The 17,617-nt window shown below is 34.8% G+C and overlaps 2 protein-coding genes across 3 annotated transcripts; one reads left to right on the top strand and one right to left on the bottom strand.

Moving 5' to 3' along the window:
• Positions 1–866: 866 nt before the first annotated feature.
• On the bottom strand, positions 867–10,679 carry LOC116132823 (zinc finger CCCH domain-containing protein 34). Of its 2 annotated transcripts, XM_031418494.1 has the most exons (8): positions 10,243–10,679; positions 9,968–10,113; positions 9,641–9,706; positions 9,040–9,159; positions 8,650–8,949; positions 8,244–8,561; positions 4,339–4,495; positions 868–2,346 (listed from the first exon to the last, which is right to left on the bottom strand). In XM_031418494.1, the coding sequence occupies exons 1-8, from the start codon at positions 10,328–10,330 to the stop codon at positions 2,108–2,110; spliced, it is 1,434 nt and encodes a 477-aa protein (XP_031274354.1). In that variant the 5' UTR covers positions 10,331–10,679; the 3' UTR covers positions 868–2,107. The 2 variants fall into 2 exon arrangements, with proteins under 2 accessions (XP_031274356.1, XP_031274354.1); XM_031418496.1 differs by lacking the exon at positions 4,339–4,495 and having other exon boundaries at positions 867–2,503.
• A 4,506-nt stretch (positions 10,680–15,185) lies between these two features.
• Positions 15,186–16,703, top strand: LOC116132867. Its single transcript, XM_031418548.1, has 2 exons — positions 15,186–15,300; positions 16,041–16,703. Exon 2 carries the CDS (start codon positions 16,069–16,071, stop codon positions 16,486–16,488), a length of 420 nt encoding a protein of 139 aa, XP_031274408.1. The 5' UTR covers positions 15,186–15,300; positions 16,041–16,068; the 3' UTR covers positions 16,489–16,703.
• Positions 16,704–17,617: the final 914 nt, after the last annotated feature.

Consider the following 17,617-nt stretch of genomic DNA (forward strand, 5'->3'; position numbering starts at 1 on the left):
TGTTTTCATGCACTTTCTTTATATATCTATCTAGTGACTTTGGCTTTTTCTTGCGAAACTTGTTCCTTTTTCCTTCTCCTTTTTAACTGCAATTACACAAAAAACTTTCCACTTGTGAGCAAGAAGAAAGATGTGGAATGTTCAGCTATTAATTGAAGTTGGATTCAAAAGGCTCCTTTTTGAAGCCAATAAATTGATAGTCATAGAAGGAAGTCTCACATCAAGCTTTTAGATTATAGGTAGTCTGTCTGAATTTGGTGATTATAGTCTGTGCACTCTCGAATAATGGCTGCATGGTTGTCTCTCTTTTTTCGACAACCCTAATCTACCAAAGATCCATGCCACAGTAAATACCAGCTACGATTGAACATTAAATTTTTTGCAGCCCTTCTCCAGTTTAATCACATCATTTAAGTTTCTTTCATCTATGAAAATTTTTGGTTTAACAAAAGTTAAAATCCAGAATGAAACAGAACTTTCTAGGGTTACATGCTCGGGGTAATTTTCATGGGTGAAAGCTTCTAGGGTTTTATGTTAGACCATACTTTTTACTTCAATTGTGATATAGTTGTTTTAATACGTATTGATGAACTTTTATTGCTTTTTATTCGAGTCAATCAATTTTTGCAGCTACAAATAACATCAAGTCGGACTAACTCAAAGACAATACCGGTATTATCAATCAAAAATTTCAAAAAATCATGAAAAAGGGCAGCAAAATAAATAGTAACCAAGTAAAAAATAACTTAAAACCATGACTATCTTGTAACTAAGATTTTGGCAGACTTCAACATTCAACAAAAGAGCCTCAATACGATGATACAAACATACGCGTTCTTTGTGGTCCACTATGAATAGTTAACCAAAAAAAAAAAAAAGGAATCAAGAGCAAATCCAGGCAAAGTCTCTTTCAATAAATTCACTGCAACTAAAAACTAAAACAGGAGCATTGAGTAATGATATTCAGTTGGTATTTGAGCAAACTAAAGCCGTAAAAAAAGTGTAAAAAAGATCACGTTAGATTTAGATGTGTTATTGTCCCTGTACTTGTTTTGCAATTTGCAACTTGCAAGACGAGGTATGGTTCCCAACTACTGAATCACCACTCCCCGAAATCGTATCTTTTTCTTTTCTCTGTCAATGTCAACTCCACTATCCAACTATCCTTCCATCATCGAAGATTTATAACAAGCTCAGATATGAACACACCAAAATAATTCATGTAACAGGATCTTGGAAATATATAGAAAAAAAAAGGGGAGGAAACCCTTTACCACATAAATCAACTATTTGCCATAGGAGAATTGCACATTCATGCATGCAAGTACATCACCAGTCGAAAATTAAACTAGAACCCTATGGATGAATAGATGTCGTGGTCTCAGTCAATCTAAATTCAACATGAAAACTAAAGGGCCACAGGAAGTAATAGATAATAAATTTATCAATAGCCATGTCTTGCATTTCAATTGTTCAAAACAACTATGCATCTAAATCCCATATAAGGTAGCATGGTAATGCTTCCTTTAAGTCTCTTTAATTCTCTATTTTTTTTTTACTTATTATTATTATTATTTTTTTTTTAACAATAAACCCCAGACAAAAAAGTGGGGGAACAAGAATACCTTCAAATTCCTTTCAATGCTGAATTGGAAGCTTGTTCCCGAACTTAAAAAGAAAATCTACAAAAAGATAGCTTCAACACACTGATTGATGTAAAAGGAAGAATACTGTGGGTCGGATCTTTTGCGTTCCGAAAAAGGTTGGAGCATAAATAAACACGACTCCAAAAATTGGAGGGGTAAACACAGATTTCCCTAATGGAACAGAAGATTCTTTCTTGGTTATTCAAAAGCAAGGTGTAAAAGGCTATACGAGTTTTGCTTAAGTCCTGAGGTTTGGCCATGGCTTATTCAAGATAAAAAGGGATGGCCATATAAAAGATTATATGAACACAGAGATGATCAGAGCTGATGAGGGCTAGACCTGAGTTGTGAAACTGTAACAGAGAAATGAAGCCTCCTATTTTGACGACTTGCAGAAAAAATAAGATTTTGGTTCATGAATTTGATCAAAAAGAGGAATGAAGAAGAGCCTTTCTTCTTGCTTAGGTTGATGTCTGAGTCTCAGTGCTGCTGCTGCTGCCAGCAGTTGAAGAAACAGAACTCTGCCCAGATTGTTGTGTGCTTGAATGAGGAATGGGTCCACTCTTTGAAAATATTGAACCCACTGGTCCACTAGTTGAGCTAATTGTTGAAGACATTCTTGTTGAAACAGGCTCCTTGCTGGATCCTGAAACAAGTTCTGGCCGCAAATCTGAAGATGAGAATGATGGGGCAAGGGTACCAATTGAAGAGCCCACAGGGTAGGGTGCAACCGGCATATCAGCTAGAGAAGATGCAGATGGACTGTAGCTTAGTGTTCCCATTGGATGATCAAATTTGCATGCAGTCCCAAACTTGCATACTCCACGTTGTGTATAATGAGTGCAAAGAGGGGCACCCTAATAATCAGAGGGAAAAGAAAAATAGAGAGGGAGGAAAAACAAAAACAAAAAAGAGAGAGAGAGAAAAGAAAGAAATATCAGACACATAACAACTTTATCTTGATCGCAAATATAGTACACCAGATGCATGATCACTAGTATATTGAAAAAGAGAAACATATCAATTGATTTATGAATGACTGTAGTTTTGAAAACCCACATAGACAAATGACAGCACAAGCAAATTATAAGGTAAATATGATCAAGAAAAAATACAAGTTTTTTTGATAGAAAGGAGTAAAAACAGAATTTTAAAGCACAAAAAGGGTGAAAAAGAAAAAATCTTTCTGAAAGACATAGAAATGCTGAAGTTATATAGGTCCTCTAATCACTATCCTCAATGACAAGTAACAACAAGCTTTAATAGAATAAAGAAACTTTTAGCATTAATAAACTTCAGATAGCATGCTTCAACAAATATGTCATGATCTGCTATGAGACAATTGTCTATATGTTTGCATATCCAGAAGCACCAAAAACATTTAACTTTCGTTGTTTACCATACACAACGGACAGAAATCAAGGATGAGTTTGATGATAGAAAGAGAGCTCAATAGATAGAGAAGAAGAAATCAGCTTCAAAGTGGACTATCATGAGAAATGAAATCAAATAGTAACCACAGATAAATGGTGATTCGAAAGCAGACAAGTAGTAAGAAGAACAAAATTAGGAATGAATAGATAGTAGAACCAGAGCAACCTCATAAAGAAAAGTGAGTAAGACCCACAGTATTTTTTCTTCAAGTGAGCGAAAAACATATGACAAACATCAATCACACCAAAACCACATATGAGAATAGAAGATCCTAAAGAGCACATGGTGGGATATTAGAACGTTATGGCTTGACAGCTTTCCACCAGTCCATAAGAATTAGTACCCGCTCAATCTCCCCAATATATGCACCATAAAATCATCTAAACTTAAATCTATTGTTCCCAGTAAGCAACACGAGTAACAAAAACAAAACTATATTTAATGTGTCAACATTTTAACTCATCACATTTCAGAAAGCTGTAAACATAGAAAACAAAACGCATGCCCCTAAAATAAATAGGGCCAGACAAAAGAACTAATCTATTCTGCATCACTAATGAATGACAAAGAAATGAACAGATGATATATTCTGTGCATGGGAGACACCACGATGAATGTGAATGATGAATCTAAAGTAGGAATTAACTTAGATATAACCAATAAGATGACAGTAACAGCAGACATGCCTGGACCTGTGAACCAACCCAAAACAGAGGATACTAGGCTCAGTTAAAAGATCACTCAAAAAATTTCAGTCACTGAATCTTATGTTATTTCATGATGATTTCTCAAATCTATGGATTTATTAGACATCCTAACATCCCACAATATAGCCTTCAATTACAACCTAAAACACTTGTTAAATTTCGCAGTTGCAAAGATGTTTATTCCGTGCAACTCATTGACAAGAATGAGTAGTTGAACATTTTAAGTGAAAATATTTTGGTGTTACTTATGTGGAACAGAATAAGACAGCAACCTTATTAATATTAACAATTAATTGCTCAACCTTGGCCCTCACCTGGATATGTTGGATATCCCGAGCATGAAGAGCGGAAGGAAGATGAGACATCTTTCTTGCAGGAGCTAACTCCAGGTCAAGAGTACAAGAGAAATAACATAGTGGGAACCAGATTCAATATCCAAACGTGAAAATCTTACTGTGAATTAATTTGACCATCAACTCCCAATATTCATTTACATGTATCATAGGTTAACATACCAATATCAAGAATTTCATAATTCTCATTCCACNTACCAATTGAAGAGCCCACAGGGTAGGGTGCAACCGGCATATCAGCTAGAGAAGATGCAGATGGACTGTAGCTTAGTGTTCCCATTGGATGATCAAATTTGCATGCAGTCCCAAACTTGCATACTCCACGTTGTGTATAATGAGTGCAAAGAGGGGCACCCTAATAATCAGAGGGAAAAGAAAAATAGAGAGTGAGGAAAAACAAAAACAAAAAAGATAGAGAGAGAAAAGAAAGAAATATCAGACACATAACAACTTTATCTTGATCGCAAATATAGTACACCAGATGCATGATCACTAGTATATTGAAAAAGAGAAACATATCAATTGATTTATGAATGACTGTAGTTTTGAAAACCCACATAGACAAATGACAGCACAAGCAAATTATAAGGTAAATATGATCAAGAAAAAATACAAGTTTTTTTGATAGAAAGGAGTAAAAACAGAATTTTAAAGCACAAAAAGGGTGAAAAAGAAAAAATCTTTCTGAAAGACATAGAAATGCTGAAGTTATATAGGTCCTCTAATCACTATCCTCAATGACAAGTAACAACAAGCTTTAATAGAATAAAGAAACTTTTAGCATTAATAAACTTCAGATAGCATGCTTCAACAAATATGTCATGATCTGCTATGAGACAATTGTCTATATGTTTGCATATCCAGAAGCACCAAAAACATTTAACTTTCGTTGTTTACCATACACAACGGACAGAAATCAAGGATGAGTTTGATGATAGAAAGAGAGCTCAATAGATAGAGAAGAAGAAATCAGCTTCAAAGTGGACTATCATGAGAAATGAAATCAAATAGTAACCACAGATAAATGGTGATTCGAAAGCAGACAAGTAGTAAGAAGAACAAAATTAGGAATGAATAGATAGTAGAACCAGAGCAACCTCATAAAGAAAAGTGAGTAAGACCCACAGTATTTTTTCTTCAAGTGAGCGAAAAACATATGACAAACATCAATCACACCAAAACCACATATGAGAATAGAAGATCCTAAAGAGCACATGGTGGGATATTAGAACGTTATGGCTTGACAGCTTTCCACCAGTCCATAAGAATTAGTACCCGCTCAATCTCCCCAATATATGCACCATAAAATCATCTAAACTTAAATCTATTGTTCCCAGTAAGCAACACGAGTAACAAAAACAAAACTATATTTAATGTGTCAACATTTTAACTCATCACATTTCAGAAAGCTGTAAACATAGAAAACAAAACGCATGCCCCTAAAATAAATAGGGCCAGACAAAAGAACTAATCTATTCTGCATCACTAATGAATGACAAAGAAATGAACAGATGATATATTCTGTGCATGGGAGACACCACGATGAATGTGAATGATGAATCTAAAGTAGGAATTAACTTAGATATAACCAATAAGATGACAGTAACAGCAGACATGCCTGGACCTGTGAACCAACCCAAAACAGAGGATACTAGGCTCAGTTAAAAGATCACTCAAAAAATTTCAGTCACTGAATCTTATGTTATTTCATGATGATTTCTCAAATCTATGGATTTATTAGACATCCTAACATCCCACAATATAGCCTTCAATTACAACCTAAAACACTTGTTAAATTTCGCAGTTGCAAAGATGTTTATTCCGTGCAACTCATTGACAAGAATGAGTAGTTGAACATTTTAAGTGAAAATATTTTGGTGTTACTTATGTGGAACAGAATAAGACAGCAACCTTATTAATATTAACAATTAATTGCTCAACCTTGGCCCTCACCTGGATATGTTGGATATCCCGAGCATGAAGAGCGGAAGGAAGATGAGACATCTTTCTTGCAGGAGCTAACTCCAGGTCAAGAGTACAAGAGAAATAACATAGTGGGAACCAGATTCAATATCCAAAGGTGAAAATATTACTGTGAACTAATTTGACCATCAACTCCCAATATTCATTTACATGTATCATAGGTTAACATACCAATATCAAGAATTTCATAATTCTCATTCCACGTAGTATATTCCCAATGTTTCTTTTCTATTAAATATAGCATCAATTCAAATATCTTCAAAAATTACTGCAGAAAATTAGGGTGCCAACTTTTGTCCCTATTTACTACAATTTTACAATTCACCTTTGTGCTCGTAGATAACTATAAGACTTTAATACACATGTAAAAGCTGTACTGTGCACGCGCATGGTATCTATAAAAAAAACTAGAGAAAGTAAAATTGTCAAAGATGATAAATTGCTAAACAGAAAAAGAAAAAAGTTCACACTTATGATGATAAGTATATGCAATTAAATCTAATTCATAATAAAATTGTCAATCATCACAAGGATATTTCATATATTAGGCTCGCAAGCAAAGGCAACAGGCTCATATTTGTTTTGACTCAAGAATGAGTGCACATATTTCATGCCGAATAAGTGTTTGCTGAGCCTACTACTCATAAGTATCTAATTAGATTCATGATCCAAACCGGGAAAACAAAGTTAGTAAGCATATTGTGAGCAAACTTGAAGAAGAATATGTAACATTTAAGGCATCAAAAATGGTGGTATTAAAAACGTTAATCCAGACCACCTTAAAATCCTTTGATTTACTCTAACGACTGGGCCAATATCAGAAAACAGCAGAAGGCAAAAGGTTTTCCAGAGAGTTTACATTATTATTACTCTGATAGGAAACATAGAACTTGACAAATGAATAAAAAGAAATATACAAAAATAGGGAACCAGAAGTCCATAAAACAAAACTGAAACCCACACAATAGAGCATAAACTTAAGCCACTACAGAATTCCAATCTCTAAAACTGAAAGAAAAATAAGTATACTCAACTTTTTCTGAAACTGAAGGGTTCGCTTCATTAATAGAACTCACCCAAAAATAAGACATATCAAAATGAGTATTTAAGCCTTGCCATATTGTACCTTACTCCAATTGGAGGAGAAGGACAAGTAACGAGATTAAAAAAAAAAAAAAAAAAAAAAAGAGGTTCCAAACTTCTAGACCAGACACATGTCACCTATGCCACGTATACCCACCATCACGAGTTTATTATGCTTGTTCAACTTTGAGGCCAGATTCCAGAGTCCAGAGATGACTCTAAACACTACAAATCTCAAAAGCATAATCTCCATAACCTAGAAGGAGTTGGATCAAGGATATACGCCTAATCATGATAAAAAGGAAACCACAAAAAATTGTCTGGCTAAGGTGTCTTCCAGAAACAGCACGGAACAAAAATTTTAAATAACTTGTTATATCATTTCCCATGTAACAATCTTTCAATCCAATAAGTCCTGTCGATTTGTCCTTCGACTTCCCATGTAAACGGTAGAAGCCAGTCTCTTTTAACCAATTCTAAATTTCCATTATTCAAGAAACTCACAGTGAACTCTTAAGCAAAACCAAGAAGAAATAAAAATCAATCAATTACTGCCATAGCTTTGTGCTTGCACATGCTTACATGAACTCTAAGTTTAGCACAACAAAAAAACCTTGTGTTCAAGGAAACTTTCAACAGACTGAAGGACTTAAAGAACAATGACATAAATGTTTCTTTCTTATGAGAACATTACAACACTATAATGAAAAACATGTTTTATTTTCTGAAAAAGATGGTTCATATATATGTATATGTAGTAATCGTCAACACACAGAAATGAGAATAAGCAGGTATGAAAAATAATTCATGAAAGGAAAAATTCTGAGATGTTAAAAACCTTGATCTAGAAAATTAGAACCAAGCTTGAGTTTTTGAGACAGATAAAGTCTGGGCTAGGCAGGGTATTTAAATCATATGCTCTGGCAGGCAGCAAAGATCTAAAACACATAGACACAGGCTTGATAGCACTACTTTAAGGACCACCCATTTATCAAGTTAAAGCATGATATGCAAAGGAGTTGTGGAAGGGTGCTTACTGGACGTAAAGGAAGACCCATGGGGCTGAGGTTGACATCGGTTTTTGATACAGTCATTTCTCGAGGATGATGATATTTACATGAGGATCCAAATTTACACTCCCCAGTTTTCATGTAATATTGACATTCTGGCTGGCCAGGTCTCTCTGGAAATGATTGCTCCTTCTGGCTACTGCTTGAAGGACCAACTGTAGAAGGTGTTGTTTGATAAGCTCCAGTATAGGCAGGTGCTGAAGCAGAGAGTGTTTTCATCCCATAAATTGAGCTTGATCCAGCAGGGGGTTGACTGCCAGGAGAGGCAACTGGGTTCACATGTGTCTGCACCAAGAGGCAGTAACAACTTAAGATAGATTGTATAGATAACATGATGCAGAAGATGGAAGAAGGATGCTTCGCATCTGCCTACCGGGTAAGGACTCCAACTTTGATAGGGAACCATGCCTGGGGAAACCAGCATAGGACCATAAGGGCCTTGCACATATGAGCTTGGCAACAGAGGAGGCCTTGCAACCATAACCCCATATTGTTGAGCTGATGGCGATTGCACAGGTGGATATACTGTAGGTGCAGGTACTGGAGTAGGCACTTGCGGTGCTGGCGATGGTGGTGCAACTTGAACGCCAGCTGGCTGTGGATGATGGAATTTACATGTTGGACCAAACTTACATTGCCCAGTTTTCATATAGTAGGAACACTCTTTTTCACCCTGTTAATAAAAAACTCCACTTTAATGAAATATATTTCTGAAATGATAGAAGTTTGGAAAAATTAAATATCAATGAAAAAATCTACAAACCAGACGTAAAGGGTAACCATAATAATTTAGTGACACATGAGTAACAGAACCGGCTCCCTGTCTAGGATGGTGGTATTTACACGATGCACCAAATTTACATGTCCCAGTCCTCATATAATACTGCAAATTGAGTAAAAACAACAGAAATCAATTAAGAAGGATACTCACAACTTTGTCAAATTGTCGAACAGAAAAAAAGGGCAGTAACTGAAACCGTGACCCAACCCTTGACTACTCCATCAGAAAATTGCTTCACTAAATAATACTACCATGTACCAATGCACCTCAAATAATCAAACAGCAGTTGAAAAAAATACTGAATTGTATAACTCTCTGACCATCTCAATGTAAAGGAGAATGTCAAATGTAAATTACAAAATAGGAAGACAGGACATGTGTCACGATCACACAGCATGTGCTGTATTATTTTCAACCAAACTTCATGAGAAAGTAAATTTGTGTGGCAAATTGAGGTGGAAATAGAATTATTCCAACTCTAATCACATAGCACATAAATGAAGGGAACATACTTTCTATGAAAAGAATCAAACCAATATACATTGTCTGTAATCAACCATCCCCACAAGAACCAATTCAGTACCTGACACAAGGGCTGGCCCACTCGCTCTGGATACTCTCCTGCACCGGCTCTTGCAGCTCCCATAGCCTACCAAAACCAATAATCATCAGTTTCTGAATCACTGATGAACAAAACAAATCACATATCAACTAAACAGGTCACCATCAGATCAAATTCCAATCATCATAAATTCGATCATGCAACTTCAATACACAAAATGCAATCAAACTTATCATATTTGACAAGATCAAAGCAGAATGGACGGTCAATAACACATTATAAAATCAATCAAAACCCTACTACTTATTAAACCCTAAGAAAGAAGAAGAGAACTAATAATAAAATTACCCCGCCCCGGTCACGTGGATGATTGAACCGACACCTCGACCCGTAACCGCAATACCCGGTCCTCAAGTAGTGGATACAATCGGCCTCGTCAGGCCGCTCCGGGTACGACTCCGGACCGACTCCGAATCCCAATTGCCACATAGGCTCTAACACATTTCCACAAAAGAAAGCAAAACTCAAGATCACATAAAACAGAATCGCATTCGCATTTAATCATAATAACAAAATTGAAATGCGGATATGAAATAATAAATACGATTGTAAATATAAGATACCTTCGAGTGCGGTCTCGGTTCCCGGAGCGGTCCATTCAGGTGACGGATCGGACTGTGAACCTTCACTGACCCGACCGTACCGCTCCATAAGGTGTACGGACGCCGAACCGGACCAAGCAGATAGATAACCGGAGAAGAGAATTCCGAATGTATGTACAAATTACAATGAGAGACCCCGATCGAATCCGAGAGGACTGTTTGGTTGTGTATTTTGTGTTTGTGTTTGTGCTTGTGTATGTGCGTGTTTCCTATTTTGCTTCTTTACTCTACACAAACACTACACAGCACAACACACAAAACAGTTTTTATGTTTCTCTTTGGTTTTGGGTCTTCGGATTTTCTCTCTCTACTTTCACTTGCAAGATTCAACACAACACTCCCTCTTCTGTTTCAGTTTTTCAAAGCGATTGTTGTTGTTGTAGTAGTAGTTGTTGTTTGATGATCTTTATTTCTGTGTGTGTTTTTTATATAATAATTTTTTTTATTTATTATTTTTTAATTTTTAATTTTTTTTTTTTTTGTGGGGTTGTGAAAGTGTTGGTTTATGTACGCGCCAAATAGACGTGAAACTACCGGGTACAGTGTGCGGGGAATTTTTAGAATGACGGAATTGTCCTTCGACTGAAGCATGTGATTGGATGATTGAGTATGGCAAGAAATTGTCCTTGAGTTAAGGGGTTATTTACGAAAAGGTAATGATAGGGATTTAAAGTTTAATTAAATAGTCATAGAGTGGCTGCTGCCTGCTGCTGCAGGTACAGATGCAGTGCAGAAGAGGCTGAAGGTGAAGTGAATAGATAAGTGAAGGTTAGCGCTACGTGGCATCATAGGAGAATCTTCCTTAAAAGTGGTAAAAGGTGCAAAGTGTACCATAATTTAGAAACATTTTTTTGCATAATTTACTAAAATAAATATACAAATTGACGTTAACATTTTATAAATAAATAGAAGCCTAAAATAAAATAGTCAAACTTCTAAAGGTATATATAACTTCTTTTTGTTTTTTTTTTGTTTTTTTTTTAATGATCGAGAGTGTCTGAATCAATTTATACGTATTTCAATTAATTTTCTAATACTCTGAAACTACCAACCGCATAAGAGTTCTAATAACTATCTCTAATAGCATCTGATAAGAGAATCGAACTCAAGACTTATTGAGTAATACATCCAAGAGTTATTATTGAACCACTCGACCATCTAGAAGTAGTTAAGTATATATAATTTTATATAGGATTTGTCTCCTAAATTTATAATGATTCTCTATCTTAAATTCCTTTGTCAAACATACTAATAATTTTCAGATTTACATGTTAATTTTTTTACTTCAATTTCGTTATTGACTTTTTTCGTTGTTTGACTTATTGTTATCAAGAATATAGTTAAATTTGTTATAAACCATTTTATTCATAAAGGGGTTTAGTTAAAGTAAATTAATAATTATAAATGTATTGAAAAAAGCCAACTTGGATGGATGATATGTCAAACAAAAAGTCATTAAGCGTCAACTTGTATACATCACACTATTCTAGAAAAAAGTTTTAATTTATTTAATGGAATTAATAATATTATATATAATGAAAAAATTTGACTTTTGTTGAGTTAATAAATAACATAGTTGTCAAATGTCAACCAACTATGATGGTTCGAGAGGTTAAGGTTTGGGTTTAATGGGTTTGCTTTACTTTTAGACCTATGGTTTTAAATTCGAATCATAAGAAAAATTGTTAATATTGTTGATTATAGACCGTGAACTTACGAATTATAAGATTTATCATATTTTGAAAACCTTATTTAAAATCGAAAGATTAATTATAATATACATAAATTAATTTAGACATTTCTGATAAAAAAATAAAAATAAATAAATAAATAAATAGTTGGCACTGCTTCCATTCCTGGTCGTGGGTCATCTGTTGTCCTTGGTCTTATATATATTTAATGGTATGGACATATTTGGTATATCTTGCATTTATTAATTTTAACTTGGAATGCAAGCTTTAGGAGATTGGACAAAAACATTCAGGGGCATTATACTTTTTCCATGGGCCAACCATCTGATGCCACGTACAACCTATAACGAAAGCTACAGTATTCTTTCTTACCTCAACAGCTTTACCCACACTAATTTCCTCCCCACGCTCCTACTTTGACCGTGAACTACAACCAAGCAAATCCAGTATCCTTTTTCAAATTATTAATGTATGGCGTTTTGTGTTTAAAGATTTTATTTATTTATTTATTTAATATTCATGAATAATTTTTTGAATCTATTTTCTTTTTAATTTTATTTAAATCTGAAGTAAAGTCAAGGTCTGAAAAGCATTAAAAATATATCTTGAATTCCTAAAATAAATGAAAACCTTTTATTAAAATTTATCATAAATCTTTTTTTAGTAAAATACTTAAGAGTATTTTTCTCTTTAAAATTTGATATTTATTATTTTGAAGAATATTTTTATGGTCAATTTTCTAAATCATGTATAGCTTTTGAAAATTGAAAATACTCTTTAAGAAAAAAATAGCATCGTTTATATTATATTTATAACTTTAAGCATAAATATAGATAAAAATTTGTTTTATAATTCATAAAAAAAATTATTTGATAAAAAATGTCTTTGAAAATTCAAGAATTTTCATAGTAAATTTTAATAGTTTTAAAAGTAAATAAACTTCACATTAATTAACTCAAATAGTAAACATACCAATTACATAATATTTTTTAATTTTTTTGTTAAAATTAAGGAATTAATATAATATTTATAAAACAAAATACTTTTATTAATTAACCAAAAAAACTTTTTTACTAATTTCTCAAAGAGAAATACGAAAAAGCGACAAAGTAGCGCGTGGGGGAAGCATTAGACTTTTAAAGTTTGTTAAAGACAAATGGAGCTTGTAAACATCATGTGAAGGTTGTTTCAGTTGCATTCCGTTGTGGTAACCAACGGCTGAGATGTAAATTACCAAGAAACGGACGTCCGAGATGTCTTAAATGTCAGCATTTGGAGGACTAAATGGAGGAATGACTTGGTGCGGGGTAGGTTACAAGTCTATAAATTATTAAAAAAAAAGTACAAGAAGGTAAAAAGAAGTGACCGGAAGTAGGCGGTTGAGGAATGGGAGTGATGGGGAAAGAAGGTACGGAAGCAGCCGGTAAGCAGGTGAAAAGTGGTTTTGTTTCGACTTGGACAAGTTTTGGCCACATGTAAGGTTTAGAAGATTTGGTTGGTCTTGGAGTGTAGTAAAGTAACCGTATCTAATCGACCAATGTCGGCGAGGTGATTATGGTGATGGGTTTCGGATCTTTTGAATATGGTTCCCTCTTGCCAGTACAATAATCTCTTCACATTATTACCATGTATTGATTTTGTTTTTATTTTAGGCATTTACAATTAATTAAAGCTAGGTGTACCTTCTAATTTAATATATATTGCGCTGTTAAAAATTTAAAATGTATTAAATATGTACGTATATATGTATGTATGTATCTCATCTACTAATTGACATCAATTTTTGGGATCTGGAGTTTGAGCTGGATATGGTAATGGCGCATTCCCTCTAATGCTCATATCATATGGGGCAATCTTGTGAATCTTTTTTCAAAAATACTATGATTATAATTCAATTGTACAATTTTCTCTTATGTTATGCCTGAAAAAGTAGGGCTGACGTAGAGTTTCATTAGTAAAAAATGTTCAGAGCTCAAAAGGATCCTGTATCATCCAAGTACGGTTACGTCGCGTCTAGCGCAAGTGGTTTGACTCCTGTCGGTATAACAGGTGAGCGCCAGGCTAACAAGTGGCTGGAGATCACCCACGTGTCAAAGACCTGCTTAGTCGAGGAAATCTCTCAGACAGGTAACCAATGGGACGCAAAGAAAGGATTTGCATGGCACCTACTCACTTGCAACTTTTATAATCATTACCTTGAACTTTCCCACTATAAATAGAGGATTTTCCTCTCATTTGTGGAGGACTAGCTAATTTTACTCTAAAATAGCTTTCTCTCTCTCTCTCTCTCTTGTATTCTCTTTCTAAACTGTAACTCAACTCGCTGAACACGACCTAACCTCTCTCTCTCTTATTAATATAATAGTAGTCGACGTAGGATTCGCTTTTGAGCATCCGAATCACTTTAAATATTACTTTTCACCTTTTATTTAATTTAGTCCCCTCATATCACATGTGACTTTTAAGTCTTTTTAGCATTTTACACTTATAAGTAGTTGGTGTCAAAATAAAGCATCAACATCTTATAATCCTAATGTGACAGTTAAGTTGACACTACCATATCAACTAACAACTTTAACTAAACATGCATCACCATTCTTTAAAGACGAACGACCATTCATTTATAAGGAATGACTGTTCCGTTCATAAGGAACAACTATTCTTTATGAAGAAATGACTATTCATTCATAAGGAATGGTTGTTCTTTATGAAGGAACTATCGTTTGTCTTTAAGAAACAAACCATTTGTATTTAATCAAAGCTATTTAGTGTGATGGAAATTAACGTGACAGTTATCAACTCAATTGTCACGTTGGAATTGTAAGGGAAAGTTGTTAAATTGAGTGTGAACATAATATTACTCATTTTTTTCAATCTGTTAAATGAATTAACAATTATGAGTAAGATTAAGGTTATAAACTTCCAATAACAGTATCCTAATGGACCAAAAAACAAGATTAATTGATTTCATTGATTTAGATTGAATTTTGAGAAGCTTTCATGTCAAATACCTTTTGTAATGAATCATCTCAATGGTCAAAATGTATTAAAAAGACGTTACATTTTCATACGCAATCAAATTGTTGGAACTTGAACGTCTTTAAGATGTTTCTAATAACTACAGACGAAGCCCAATAGTGCAGAGGTCGGTTGAGCTTTGGGCTTTAATAATTAAATTTTGTTTCTTCTCAACGACGTTTTGCCGGCCCGCTGCATAATAGTCGAGGGTTTTAGTTTCAGTTTCTTCCCCCTGTTCAACTTAAACGGATTTCTGAAATATGGTAGCTTTCTGAAGGAGATGTCTGGACTCTGGAGCATAAGGTCATAGGTAAGTGTATTCTATTATTTTTGCAATCATGGCGCTTAGTTTTCTTCGCAGAACTTTAGTTCACAGCCATGGAAGATACACTGTTAGTGCTTCACTAAACCATAGATTTCAAGATTTTTTTAATCCAATATTTGTCAAATACACCTCAACCAACTCAAATGAGCAATCTTTTACTGTCTCTTACCTCATTAATTCATGTGGGTTGTCGCCGGAATCTGCTTTAAAAACATCCAAAAAATTGCAATTGGAAACCCCAGAAAAAGCTGACTTAGTCCTCACATTGTTCAAGAACAGTGGATTCTCAGAAACCCAAATCTCTGACCTAATCAGAAGACGCCCATCACTGCTTTTGTCCAATCCTGAGCGAAGCCTTCTGCCCAAACTTGAGTTCTTTCACTCCAAAGGCTTCTTAAGTACTGATATTGCCACTGCTTTAGTCGGTGCCCTAGTATCTTGCAAAGTAGCTTAAACAACCGTATAATCCCTTCCTTTACTTACCTTAGTAACTTGATTCAATCTGCTGAAAAGGTTATTTCTTTAATTAAACGAGTTCCTTTTATTGTTTGTTGTGATCTTCAAATTTTTGTTGCGCCTAAATTCAAAGTTTTGCGAGATATTGGTGTTCCTGAAACACAGATTGCTAGGTTACTTTATAAATGGCCTGTTGTATTAATAAAATATTCTCGTCGTTTTGATGAGACTGTGGACTTATTGAAGAAAATGGGTATGGATCCTTTAAGGTCACAGTTTGTCCCAGCTATTGTTATAATGTCCTTGATGTCCAAATCCGAGTGGGATAAGAAGGTCGATGTTTACAAGAGGTTGCATTGGTCTGAGGAAGAGATTCTTGCTGCATTTCAGAAGCATCCTTGGTGTATGATGACATCCGAGGATAAGATAATGGCGGTGATGGACATTTTTGTGAACAAAATGGATTGGGAGCCTTCTGCCATTGCCCAGCGGCCAATTCTTTTTTCATTAAGCCTGGAGAAGAGAATTATTCCTCGTGCTTCAGTTCTCCAGTATCTGTTAACCAAAGGTTTGCCTAAGAATAAACTGCTTTCCGCTACACCGTTTAAGCAATGTGAAAAGACCTTCTTGCAGAAGTTTGTGAATTGTTGTGATGAAGCTCCCAGGCTAATGAAGCTGTACAAGGAGAAGCTGGATCTTTCAAAGAAGATAAACTGATTACAATAGAGAGATAGAATGCAATTATAACGTGTTTACATCAAAATCAAAAGTGTTGCTCTTTCTCTGTAGTACTTGATCTGCTATTTAGAAAGAAATTTGGTCCAGACTACTTATGGTTTATTTTCAATTTCTTTCATGTTTGCCTCTTCAGGTAAAAAATTTGCTCAGCAGTGTAGCTTTTAAGACGCTAAATCATCTATCATACTGGAATATTAGGCCTTGCTTAGTCCTCTTACTGCTCTGATACAACTTATTTTCTAAGTTAATAATTGTTGAGCAATCTTTTCTCATACCTCGTTAATTCATGTGGGTTTTCTCCAGAATCTGCATTAAAGGCTTCCAAATGTTTGCAATTTGAAACTCCAGAAAACCCAGTCTTAGTGCTCACCTTGTTCAAGAACAGTCGCTTCTCAGAAACCGAAATCTGAAATCTCATCAGAAAACTCCCAAACTGCTTTTGGCGAATCCTGAGGAAACCGTTTTGCCAAAACTTCAGTTTTTTCACTCCGAAGGCTTACCAAGTCCTTATCTTGCAAAATTTTTATGTGGGCGACCGTCTTACAAAGGAGCTTGAAAAATCATATAATCCCTTCCATTAATTACCATAATAACCTGCTTCAATCTGGTGAAAAGGCAATTACTTCTATTAAAACTTCTCCAGTAATTGATCTTCGTGACCTCAAAATTTTGATTTCACCTAAAGTCAATTATTTGCGAGATAATGGTGTACCCGAATCTAATATTGTTATGTTACTTGCTAAATGGTCTCTCATTTGTACATATCAGTGTAGTCGTTTTGAAGAGATTGTGGACTTGGTAAAGGAAATGGGCATCAATCCTATAAGATCACAGTTTGTTATTGTTATTGCTATAATGTTGTTACTTCCCAAATCTGAATGGGATAAGAAGATTGATGTGTATAAGAGGTGGGGTTGGTCTGAGGAAGAGATTCTTATAAGATTTTGAAAGAGTCCTTGGTGTATGACTACATCTGTGGATAAGATTATGAGAGTGATGGACCATTTTCGGCATATCTGAGCCTTGTACCTATGCTCAAGCGGCACCTATACCTGAGTGGCATGCAGCAATGGAGAGTGAATTTTAGGCACCCTTGAAGAATGAAACG

The sequence above is a fragment of the Pistacia vera genome, unplaced genomic scaffold (assembly GCF_008641045.1).
Source record: "Pistacia vera cultivar Batoury unplaced genomic scaffold, PisVer_v2 Contig260, whole genome shotgun sequence".
Classification (NCBI taxonomy): domain Eukaryota; kingdom Viridiplantae; phylum Streptophyta; class Magnoliopsida; order Sapindales; family Anacardiaceae; genus Pistacia; species Pistacia vera.